The sequence below is a fragment of the Nomascus leucogenys genome, chromosome 1a (genome assembly GCF_006542625.1).
Source record: "Nomascus leucogenys isolate Asia chromosome 1a, Asia_NLE_v1, whole genome shotgun sequence".
NCBI classification, from domain to species: domain Eukaryota; kingdom Metazoa; phylum Chordata; class Mammalia; order Primates; family Hylobatidae; genus Nomascus; species Nomascus leucogenys.
The window spans coordinates 92,915,652-92,928,159 of NC_044381.1; the positions used below are offsets into that span (position 1 = coordinate 92,915,652).

Here is a 12,508-nt window from a genome sequence, read left to right on the forward strand (position 1 = left end):
CCTCCTGTGAAGTTAATCCCATTTCTTTTAGCTATTTCTTTATTAGTTAATGAGGTCTTGCAAAAATGTGTGTCTGTGATGGTGTTTTAGCATCCTTGCCTCTAGGAACATTTTCAAATATTCATAAAGTAGCTCATCTGACCAAAGCTTAAAGCAAAGGTGCATTAAGTATGAATTTAGTCAACTTACAAATGTGGGTGGTCGAAAAGCTGCTGCTGAAATAACCTAAATAATCCTCCTTATTGGTGCTCCCAGATCCACAGCTGTGGGCGCTAATGTGAAGGATGACAGGGAAGAGGTATTAGTTAAAACAGCTAGGACTCTGAAGGGCAGCCCTGTAAGCTTTGATCCTGCTTCCTGACTGACAGTAGTGTGGGGCTTCTATTGGAAAACCGAGTAACTTGAAAGAAACAAAAATAAAATGGAAAAGGAATTGCCAGCGGAGCCCCTGGGAAGGAGAGCAGACGCAAGATCATATTGTTCCTGGGAGGCACGAGACCCACTTCTCACTCCAGTTCCTTATAGCAAAGGAGGAAAAGTAGAATCTCAAAAGATAGTTTGGCACTCCATGATGCATTAGGAGCGGCAAAGCACATACGGACACTCAGCTACTAAACTGAGCTCCATGGTACTGTGAATCATGGCAGTTACCTCTATGACTTGGCTTTGGAAGATTCCCCACACTGTAGCAGGGTCCTGGGAACACAGCTAGAGTTGACATGCACATGTGTGCACACATACCCCCACCCAGCCCTTCTTTCTGCAACCTAAGGCATAGTGGCACAAATCCTTCCTAGTTTTTACCCTTTTATGATTTTGTTTCCCCCAGAGCATCATTTGAGGAAGTTGTCACTATGGCTCTTCTATGTGCAGTTTATATGCAAAGGTTTGCTTGGTTCCGCGTGGCCTGGACTATTTTGGCCAAGAAACTGAAAATTACAGCCCAATATTTTCCTTCCTATTTCCAGGCAAATACCTCTGAGCTGCCACTAAGATGGTTCAAGTCTTCCTGACCCTACTTTAGTATAAGCTCCAGGGACAAATCATGGGCCAAAGTCCTCTGACCATCAACCCCATAGGGCACTGCAATAAATCACTGTACCACTAGGAACTCAGTGCTGCCTAACAGGAAACATCTATCCTTGAAAGAACCCATTCATGTCATTGCCACTGAGTGTTTTATTCATTGGAGCCTTTGGCCTTTTGCGATATCAACCCCTGAATGAAGGAAGGCTCAGAGCCACACATCTGAAAGGAGACGGCCATGTAATCCCACTCAAGTACAGACCTGGAGAGAGACAGATGTCGTCCATTAATAAGGGCTAATAATGCACATGTTTCCTTTTGCAGCTCAGTGCTCAACTTTTTGGTCATTTTATTTGGTTATGAGTTTTCCCTTAATGTGAAAAAAAAGTCCTTAAAAAAATAGCAACAGCACCATAAGAATGCTGCCTCGAGGAACGCTTGGAGTGTAATAATACTATTTCTTTTTTTGTCTCTTGCCACAAGGACACGGAGGGCATGGCGACAGCCATTATGATTACAGAAGATACAAGCTAATGTTGGTTGTTCCGGATGTAATTTTGCATTTCTCAAAAGAAATGCTGTTATATCTGGGATGTAAATTTGACTGGTGTCCTGTACTTAATGTTCTTTTACAGGTGATTCACATAACAGGCCGGCTACGCCTGAGAGTGTCGCTGTCCCACGGGAGGACCGTCCCCAGCCAAATCATGGGTCTCGTGGTTGTTGCGCATGCCTTGCCTCCCCCTACGATCAATGAAGTCAGAATTGACTGCCATATGTTCGTCACTCGAGTAAATATGGACCTCAATATCATTTACTGTGAAAATAGGTACTTTGTTTTTGTTTTCATTTGCCCTGTTGCACATTGGTGAGGGTTGTGTTTCAGCCATCTGAAGGATGGTACTCTCCCAGTCAGGCTCATTCTAAATCCTGATCTTGTTTTTAATGGCCACTTGGACTGACACCAAACACGCTTTTTATTTAAAATTTACATTGCTGCCCTGATTTACGTTAGGGACAACAATTAAATGAATCGGGATACCCAGACATCCATATGCTATAAAGAAGTCCCATTTTGGCTGAGAACCCAAGGAGAGAGCAGGGCTTAGATGCCATTGGCAAAATGATGCAGTAAAATGTATTGCCTGATGCCTCAGCGGGACCCACTTCTGCCTAATTCGAGAGCCCAGCCTCATGGTGGTCAGTGTTCACACAGACGCTAAGCACGGAAAGAACAAATGAGAATCTGAGGTCCACAGAGGAAAAAGGATGAAAAAGAAATTTGCAAAGCTATTAAATAAAACTTTGTCATCCTGAGGATTTCACTTTTATAAATCAAGAAAAAGATGACTCATCATATAAATGAGTTGGCAGTTCTTCCTCAAGACTAAGCTTTTATAAAAGGACTTTTTAGCCTCTGGTTAAAAAGTTCACTTTTTCCATTAAGCACAAAGCAAGGGACAAGGAAATGGGACATTGCCCCTTCAGACCTTTCGCCTAGAAGTCAGCAGCCCATCATCAGACTGATTGGAAGAGGAAACCATGGGGTGCAGGGAGGGCGCTGGAGAGGAGCCGCCCACGTGCCAGGTGTGGGAAGGAAGCTCTGGCGATACTATCCTTCCCCGGGTGCCACGGGGAGAATTACTGCGTCAATTTGAGGAGGATGCTTTTGCAGCGCTGTTGTCAGGCTTGTTCACTGAGCCCTGTAAGTGCCTTCAGAGGAGAAACTTAAGATCAGAATGGTCAAGTGACTTGGAGAACTGACCTCTCCAGAGACTAACCAAGAAGATAGCCCCTGCATTCAGTCCACTGGGAAGCGCTGAAGATGTTGAGATCAAGTTGGAAACTGCCTATCATTTCTGACCAGGACCTGATTCAAAGGAAATAATTCACCTTGAGAGAAGATACTCACCTGAGCTATGAGTGTTCAATAGGGTAGAAGATCTCATGAACCTGTTGCTGTTATTTGATAAGAAACTCTGAATCTGCATTTCAAATTTTGTTGGCATTTATTAAAATGTTTATGGTCGTGACATCGTGGGTATGTCTAAGGTATTCTGGAAGGGCCACAGAACATCAGGAAACATGCGTTAGCCAGAATGATTCGCTGGAGTTGGCAGGTCCTAATAAAGATGGCTGGCGTTTACTGATCACTTACTACACACGGGGCGTGTGCAAAGCTCATCACCTGCACAATTTCACTTAAGCTTTAGGACAGTCCCGTGAGGCAGGTGCTGCTGCTGTCTCCATTGCCTTTGGGCAATTTCAGGTAAGAGAGAAACGCTGACTGACTTGTCCTCAGCCAAGAGATTCAAAAGCCCATGTACTTAGCTACATCCTGTGGAGTCTCCTGGAGTCTCTTCTTTTTCTTCAGAAGTCAGACTGAATGGCAAATGACCGGAAAGAATAACCTCTGAGGGGGACTTTTCATGCATACGTACCCATGAAAGAACCCAGTTACAGCCCACGAAGCTGTTTCTTCTCCAGTTAAAAATGTAGAATGCTGGAGAAGGAGATCCAACCAGGGAAGACAGACATCAAATCAGAGGATGGGCTATGGCTTTGCTTTTTTGAAAACACGCGTCAGCTCCCTTGATTGAGCTACTAGCCACCTCTCCCTCCAAATAACAGGGCCTCGTCTTATTTACCAAACTTCCAATGATTGTCCTATCCCAAAACATCACTTAATTTTCATTCCTGTGATCAACTCATTAATTCTTTTGACAAGCTCCATGGACCCAAGTGCCTCATGGTGCCACTCTAGTAATTGAGATCATTTTCTGTGACCTGCTTTTGGCGTTTTTCTTCCTCTTTAAAAAAAAAAAAAAAAAAAAAAAAAGCTTTTCACAGTCCCCTTTATTAGTCAATACAATACAGCATTATTTCCCATCTGCAGATGATAGTAATTATGAAAAATACCTGGATGAAAGGTAATTGCATATTTGATCTGAGGAAAAGCATATTGTGTGCCAGGCACTACGCTATGTTTATTTCATTCCATTCATTCATCCCCTCACCAACCTTTTGGATTGTTTTACAGAAGAAGAAACTGAGGCTCAGAGTAAAAGATGCCATCAGGATTCTGATCCTGATATAGGTCATCCAACTGGTCCGGTGCTTTGGAGATATATGTTAAGAGACCCTCAAATGCCTGCTGGGCTAGTCACATTCACCACAGTAACAGGCTCTGGTATAGAGAAGGGCTTGGATTGTTTTTGAAGGATTTAATTCAAGAAAAGAATAAACTGAAGAAATGCCTTCCCTAAAGAATGGAGTGGCTTTTTCCTGGGGTTTATTATTTAATTAGGGAATTGTTAACTAGAAACCAAGGCTTGCTCCCTGACTCTGCAGACCATTCTTCTCTGCATTCCCAAGGACAGCCTCAGGCAAAGCCGACATCTAATGCTTTCAGAGGAGCTGGCAAATTTCAGAAACACCAGTGAGGGAGGGTCTTTTAATGACATCCTTGTTCCCTCATTTGCAGAAAGGGGGTGTAACTGTGCTTGGAAGATAGCTAATGGTTTTAGGAAAACACCAACTAATCTGTGTCATACCTAAAACCCATGAAATCCTTAGAAAACCCTCCTTTTTATTTTCCCAGTTAATCTTATCTTACCAAAAATCCTAGTTTGGCCAAAAATATTATTTGAGTTGCTAGACACTGAGAAATTCACTCGATGGGTAATATATTTTAATTATGTTTCTTTTTTTGCTTTTCTTTCTTATTTCCCTGCCTTGGGGGCCAGAAAACTCTCCAACAACGATCACATGTGTTTCTTAAATGTGCCATTTCTAAAGATTTACTTCATATTTGAATAGACCATATGCCGTAAGTCATAAAAAAAAAAAAACACATGAAGAGTAAAGAGAATAAATTAAACAAAAAACGGATTCCACTTTGGACTGACCAAAAGGAATCTGCACTTGGTAATACAGAGGGTAACAAGCATTTTGACATGTTTGCGTAAACCAGGCAGATTCCCCTGACGTGGTTTCCAGTTTGGGCTCTGTTTCTCCATGCTCTGCCTGAGGACATCGACGTCTGGACAGTCAGTGACAGAGGCTTTTACACACACGTACTGTCAAGCACAAGCCTGGAAGAGCTGCTGAAACGGTTTAAAAGTTTTTGTGTGGAATCCACCACAAAGTACCAGTTAAAAGGGCCAGGAGTGAAAGCCGAGCTCCCAAATGACTAAGAGTAAAAAAGATAATACCCCCAGGCATCTGTATGTCTCAGCATTTAAATTATATCCCTTGAAATGCCAATTTGGACTTTGTGCCAAGAAGCTGCTGAAGCCCTTTTTCATGGAAATACCCAAGACCAATCTGTTTAAATGAAAGGTGTCTCTAATCATTCGGTATAAACATAACATGTTTTTATTTTATTATGTAACGTTGAATTATCTTGGCCTGTAATGAGGATCTTTCATTGTTACTGATTCTCAATAATTTCATGAAATTATGTTGTCGAAGTGTGCATTCTTAATGCCAAAAAAAGAGAAAAACCTATCTAATTATTGAAACACAACCGCTTGATCTAACACATTTCCTACTTTTGAAAAAAGACTGTTATGTGTTAAAGAAATAATCTTACGTATAAAGGGTCTCCCTCACAGTGCCACCTCCTCACGGGTACAGTAGTATAATGAAATGTGTCAGTAGATCTGTTTCTAAGTTATTTGACAGTTTCTTTATATTTCCTTCTTTCTGAATTCCAGCCTGTGTTCTTCTCTTTGTAGGATTAGTGATTACATGGATCTGACCCCTGTAGATATCGTAGGGAAGAGATGCTACCACTTCATCCATGCTGAAGATGTGGAGGGCATCAGGCACAGTCACTTGGACTGTAAGTACCTCCTGTGTGGGGGAATAACCCCGGCTGGTGTCAGCTCTCTGAGGTTTGTTTGGTATCATTGCTGATTTTTCCCTTCATCTTTCCTGTGTACATTTCAGATGACTGTCAGTGTGCAGTGAGAAAAAGTGAGACATAAATCATTTCAACGCATGTTAGAATTAGATTGAAAGTTGGACCTCAGGCCTAGAGAAATTGCTGGATCTTTAGGCACTCACCCAGAATTCTGTGGTGTCTTGTGCTGTCTCTCCTATCAAGTGGTGGGGAAACCTTTGTCTTAAGTGCTTCCTTGACCGTTTCGTTTTCTGGAGAGCAACTTCCACTCTGAAATTTGTGGTCTCAGTTTCAAAATACACGTGGGAGAAGACAAGTTCAAATAAGCCAGAGCCTTATAAAAATGCCTACTTGACCAGCCACAAAACTGGGGTGAGGGGCAAGCCAGGGAGATGGGGCAGAGCACGTTGTATGGACACAGCAGCTCTCGAAGGCAGTGTTTGCACTGTTTCTGGAAAGAGAGTTATTCAGAAGAGTAGGTATCTCCATCCCCCAACTCCTGGGGAACAGAAACTTATCTCAGCTCTTTGAATATGGCTCCCAGCCCCTGAGCCACAGGCTGAACTCCAAAAGACCTTCTGTGCATGTGAACAAAGCAGGAGCATCAGTGACGTGGCTGGCTCCAGCAACACACCAGCAGAATCATGCAGGACCCCGCTTCCAACTGCCCCAGCTGTTCACACTGTCCATGGAAGGGGTCTGACGAGAGCACTGATCTGGTGGCCCTCTTCTGACCAGAGGTCCTTTATATGACCAGTCAGGAGATTCTTCCTGAAGATGAGTCTCCCCCACCCCCTACCCATGTCCCTAGAAGGTTCTAACCCCAGTTTGGACGTCTGAATTTAAATACAGTCACATGCCACTTAGCCATGTTTTGGTCAACTACCTACCATATATATGATGGTGGGCCCATGAGATTATAATACTGCATCTTTACTGTACCTTTTCTGTGTTTAGATATACAAATACCACTGTGTTACAGTTGCCTACCAGTATTCAGCAGAGTAACATGCTGTACAGCTTTTGGTCTAGAAGCATTAGCCTATACCATATAGCCCAAGTGTGTAGTAGGCTACGCCATCTAGGCTTATGTAAGTGCACTCTGTGGTATCCACACAATGATGAAATACCCTAGCCATGCATTTCTTAGAATGTATCGCCATCATTCAACAACACATGGCTGTACATGCAAGGTGCCACAAATGAGATGGTACAGCCTAAAGTTGAAGCATTTATACAGAAAAAGCCAGCCAAGTGGCCTTTGTATTTACCTCCTCTCCCCTTTCTTATCTTGGTCAAAGAGAGCTATTTCATATCTTTCCTGCCCTTTGCAATTATTTCTTCATTTCAAACTCAAAAACATGGAGATGCTGAGCTAGCCAGCATCTCAAAGTATGACCATCCTGTACTGTGTTTTTAACCCTGCGTTGGCAACACGGACATGGAACCAAGTTCAGTGTCAGAATCTGTATATGCCACGTCTCTGGAAAGAGCCTGCCTGCAAGACGGCAGATTCTACTCCCAACACGGAGCGTGTGTCTTGATGTTGCACACCAGGGATTTAGGGAACACACTTGTTGCTGAGAATGAATGGGTGTTGTGTATCGTAGAAGCAGATGGCTCTTCAATTAATTGGGGAAAAAAATGATGCGGTTTCCTGAAAAGAAACATCAGGTTCTTTGTTGCTCAGAGTTTAGAGAAAATGGAGAAAAAAATCAGGATCTTTGGAAGAAGCCACGGATATATTTTTGGAATAATACAGGCTGGAGATCCAGACTTCACAAATGAATATATTGTTTTGAGGACACTGTCATAGATCATGTGTGCAGAGGGAGATGCCTTCTCATTTTGGAATCTTAATTAAGGTCCAAATTCAGAAACCTGATGCTGACAAAAAAAAAAAAAAAAGAACTTTGTCTTCCTCAATTATTATTTGGAAAACATCATGCATCATGCTATCTCTCTGGGATTTGATTTACAGCTTGAAGAAACACAATTCCTCAGGAACAGTGAGCGAGGGCAGTTCATTTCTCCCCATTAAGCAAAGGTCTCCAACAAATATGTTTCATGCCTTTCTTTCCGATTTACTTTTATCTCATTTTCCGTACCCAGAATAATTTGAGAGTGCTGAAAATAAACCACTCCACCATTCACTATTGTGCTATTCTCCTAATTTTTCTGGTATCTTGCCAAGTAATAAACAGAGAAGGTATGCTTTCAAATTCTGATTTTTTTCATTACTTGATATTGACATACTGGCTATTGCTTCATGATTCAGCCTGCTAACAATGATTGGGTTCATTCTTTTAACTCATACACATGACTTCTAATTTTGAGTTCTTTTAATAACCTTAAACACATGAAAAACAAATAGAATGAGCTGATAATTCTGCATAGTAAAATACACTTCACGTATTTAGCTATCATGCTGTGGAATAACTCCACAATGTCAAGTAGCACACAATTAGTAAAACTGTAGGGGGAGGAAAAAGAGTGTTTTGATCCTGAAGAAGTTTGATCCTAATCAGATTGAAATTTCAGCGTTCTTGTAGTGCTTAATATCTTCAATCACACACACAAAAAAATCAAACTGATTCCAGTGTCAGGTTTTGCATTCTGTGACTGAAATAAAATGCTAAAATATACAAATGCATCTCGCTTTGTACAATAAACATTAACATCATTATAAAGTAAGATTGAGTCTAAAATTGTGTGATGGAATGTCTGATGTTTACCTAATTCTCAAACCAAAGCCAGCCCAGTAACAAAATGACAGACCATGTAATAAGTCTTGGTTGTGTAAACACTGGAAGAAAAGGCAAAAAGCCAGCACAGCATCTTGCTTGTCCAAAGCCCTAGGCTATTACTGAAGGATGCCTCAACTGTGCCTTCTTGGCAGGAGAAGGTCATGGCGACATAGAATCAGGTCAAGAATAAGATAGAATTCTAAAACAAAGGGATGGTTAAAAAATAAACCGCATTAACTATTTAGTTTTTCTTCCTAGAGCTATTGGCACAATTCCTGGTTCTGTCCTGAAAGATAGGTTGTAGTCATCTGGTACTAGTTCTGATTTTTTAATATCTGTCTTATGCCCCAGTTTGATAAAATGTTTTTTTAAAAGACTTAATAGTCTTTGATAACTAAAAATCCTATCTTTATCACTTATATCTTTTTTCCTTGCCTAGGTATCCCATAAATCCATAAATGTACTTGTCTCTAGAATAAGAAAAAAGAGGAATATCAGTTGTACCAGGATTACAACTCTGATAAATTGAATCAAGAACTTTAGAGCATCTACTCTTCCACTAAGTTAACATGAGATGACTGATAGTTCACTGGATTTCAACAGAAAGAATCAGTAAGAATCACATTATTGGTGCCAACATGGTAGGTTAGTGAAACTACACTGGAACTCTAAAGCCTAGGGAGTTTTAGGGCCCCTTCTTTCACACTGTGACCAAAGACCTCTGTGATTTCTTTTGTTTAAAACCAACTTCACCAATTCTTCAGGTCAAATCAACATTTAAAGGTTAGAATTTTAAACCATTCACATTAGTAATTACTGGGGCATCTTCGCCTCTTCCTCCCTCCACTTCTCCATTGCTCAGGAGGTACTGGCTTGGGAGATGATCATTCACACCTTCCCACAGTTACACACTCCAGTTACTTATGGTGTCTGTGTGGCTCTTTGATTATGAGAGGTTTCAGTGCAACCATCTACCACTCTGCTTCTGCCTATAGCCCCCCAAAAATGGATTGCTAAACCAAACAGAGATGCATGCTTTGCACTGCTCTTTATTCCCATTTAATCCAGCCCTTTGTCTAGAGAAGGAGCTGAATTTGTCTCGAGATATCCCTAGGGTTCTTTGTGGATCCAATCAGCAGCAACTTTCTAAAACCTTAAAGAGTGGCCTAGGGGAAAACTTCCTTTCTCTTTATGATGTTCTGCTCCACCAGGGAGGCTCAAGGCTCTGGAGCTGTGGGATTTCAGAGAAAAGGAGCCCGAGACTGTAGGTGTGGTGGCAGTTTTTTCCTTCCCAGCACCTGACCCAGTCTGAGAAAACTCTGGAAGAGTTATTTCAGAAAGACAGAAGGACTTCAGATTGCCTTTGAGATCACATGCAGTTAAAAAGCATGGCCTATCCAATATACTTGGGAGTTGTTAAAAAAAAAAAAAACAGCTTAAGTGTTTATTTCTTAATTACAAACTTCTATACTTTCTAACAAAACTAATATACAGCTACCTGATATAATGCATTCCATGCTGTTTTGCATCAATAACCCCTACACTTCCCTCCTGAAGGTGTCTCATCGCCAAATGCAAGCAGACTGCTTAATGCAGGACTAATTAGTATATCCCCTTCCAGTCTGCAGGCCCTCCATTGTAATTCCTTCCCAGCTCATTTTTTTCCACAACCGAGCATCAATCAAAGTAAGTGCCCTGCCTGCCTAGGCAACACAAGATGTCCTCCATGCATTTGTCATCTGCCACACAAACAAAGGGGGAATTTAATTGTTGGTTTGGGTATGCAGCCACTGCACACAGAAACGGAAGCTGCAAGTGAAGGAAAGAGAAAAGGTGGAAAGTTTGATGGGTGGGCCAAATGCAGATAGCACATGGGACTTCTTTCTGTTTTCTGAGCTCAGCCTTTCTTCAGGGGTGGGTCTTCAGGGATTTAGCTGCAACCTGGTCATTGGCTGGACTTTTCCCAAAGCAAGTAAGTGTTCCCCTTCTGCCATATGAATATGAAAATTCCCATGAAAGGAAATGCATGTAAAAGCTACCATGTCTGACTTTCTTCAGAAGCCAAGTCAGCCTTCATCGTGTGCCTGGCCATTAACCAAAAAAACCATCACAAGGAGACAAGATAAAGGCAGGTTTTTATGCAGGAATGAATTTGTATTATTTTGTCTTACTTTTTTTGGCGGGGGAGGGGGTACCAGCGGGGAGACAGGGCTTGTTTTGGCTTTTCAAGTCCATGGGCAGGCAAGCACAGAGACAGAGACCAGCAAGAGAGCTGAGCTCCAGTGGCGCATCCCTGCTGCGCTTACTACACTGTGCATCAGTGGGGCAGCGGTGTCAGCACCCCCTGGGAGCTCAGAGACGCACATTTTAAGGCCTTCCCCAATCAGAATCTGCAGTTAGCAAGATCCCCAGCTGACTCATATTCATGTGAAAGCTTGAAAAGTACAGACCACACTAGTATTTAGAAGGCACTATTTTACATGACGTAAACAGTAAATACAAACTCAGTATCTGAAGGGTTTTCTTTTCCTCTCAAATTGGATGAATTCTGAGAACAGTAGCAAAAGGTAAGTAGTGAAATAACTCTGAGGGCACTCGATCAGTATTCAAATGAAACAAGAATAGGATTAAGAAGCTCACTACTTTACAAAGACGTAAAGTTTTAAATATCAATGGGAAAAATTTAACAGAGTATACATAGTAGTAATAGCCAACCTAGTAAGCAAAAGATCTTACTGTTTTTTTCCCTTGGGCGAATACTTTCCTGTGTACTTGACTGTATGAGTGAATATGAGCAGTCATTTTTTTCCTATTCAAGTTTGTGTAACATTTGTGAGCACTTACTAATGCAAAGCCTGTGTCATTGTGGTGAGGTTTCAAAAACAACTAAGGTATGGTGTCCACCTTCGAGGAGCTTACATGCTAATAGAGAAGGCAGCATGAAACGGCCAATTCGGAATAGCTAGTATGAAATGAGGTCTGTTAAGATGTGCAGACAAAACACAGAAACCCCAGAGGTGAAAGCAACTAAGGGGAGGATGGAGAAAAAGCCCCAGGGGAGGCAGATTTTCCCTGGACTTTGAAAGAGGATGGCAAGAGAGATGGAGGAGTGGTCTAAGGCGTTGCAGGCTTAGAAGAGCATAGGAGAGACGTAGAACACAAACGCGTGATCTCTCCTGTCTCCCCAGAGAGCAAGCCAGAACTTTGATTTCACTGACAAATTCTAATATTATTCTCACATGGATTCGCAAGCTTCTCCTTATTATTATTTCAATTAGTAGCTGCTTTTATTTTTTTATTGTTATTTTTATTTATTTATTTATTTATTTATTGAGACAGAGTTTTACTCTTGTGGCCCAGGCTGGAGTGCAATGGCGCGATCTTGGCTCACCGCAACCTCCGCCTCCTGAGTTCAAGCGATTCTCCTGCCTCAGCCTCCCGAGTAGCTGGGATTACAGGCATGTGCCACCATGCCCAGCTAATTTTGTATTTTTAGTAGAGACGGGGTTTCTCCATGTTGGTCAGGCTGGTCTCGAACTCCTGACCTGAGGTGATCCACTCGCCTGGGCCTCCCAAAGGGCTGGGATTACAGACATGAGCCACTGAGCCCGGCCTAGTAGCTGCTTTTATTGTAGTTTTTTTAAAACCTTGTATTCGACAAAAAATAACCCATTGCTCTTATAAGGCATGATCAGAAGAAGAACAAAAAAATCAATACTTCTGGCCAGGCATGGTGGCTCATGCTTGTAATCCCAGCACTTTGGGAGGTCAAGGCGGGTGGATCACAAGGTCAGGAGTTCGAGACCAGCCTGGCCAACACAGTGAAACC

General features: G+C 42.0%; 1 protein-coding gene across 7 annotated transcripts in view; it reads left to right on the forward strand.

Moving 5' to 3' along the window:
- NPAS3 (neuronal PAS domain protein 3) overlaps nucleotides 1-12,508 on the forward strand; it is an 871,327-nt gene that overhangs the window by 839,891 nt on the left and 18,928 nt on the right. For all 7 annotated transcript variants that reach the window (XM_030813243.1, XM_030813218.1, XM_030813234.1 and 4 more), the window contains 2 exons: nucleotides 1,662-1,855; nucleotides 5,766-5,872. In XM_030813243.1, the coding sequence (XP_030669103.1) occupies nucleotides 1,662-1,855; nucleotides 5,766-5,872 (301 nt within the window). The remainder of the gene's footprint in view (nucleotides 1-1,661; nucleotides 1,856-5,765; nucleotides 5,873-12,508) is intronic.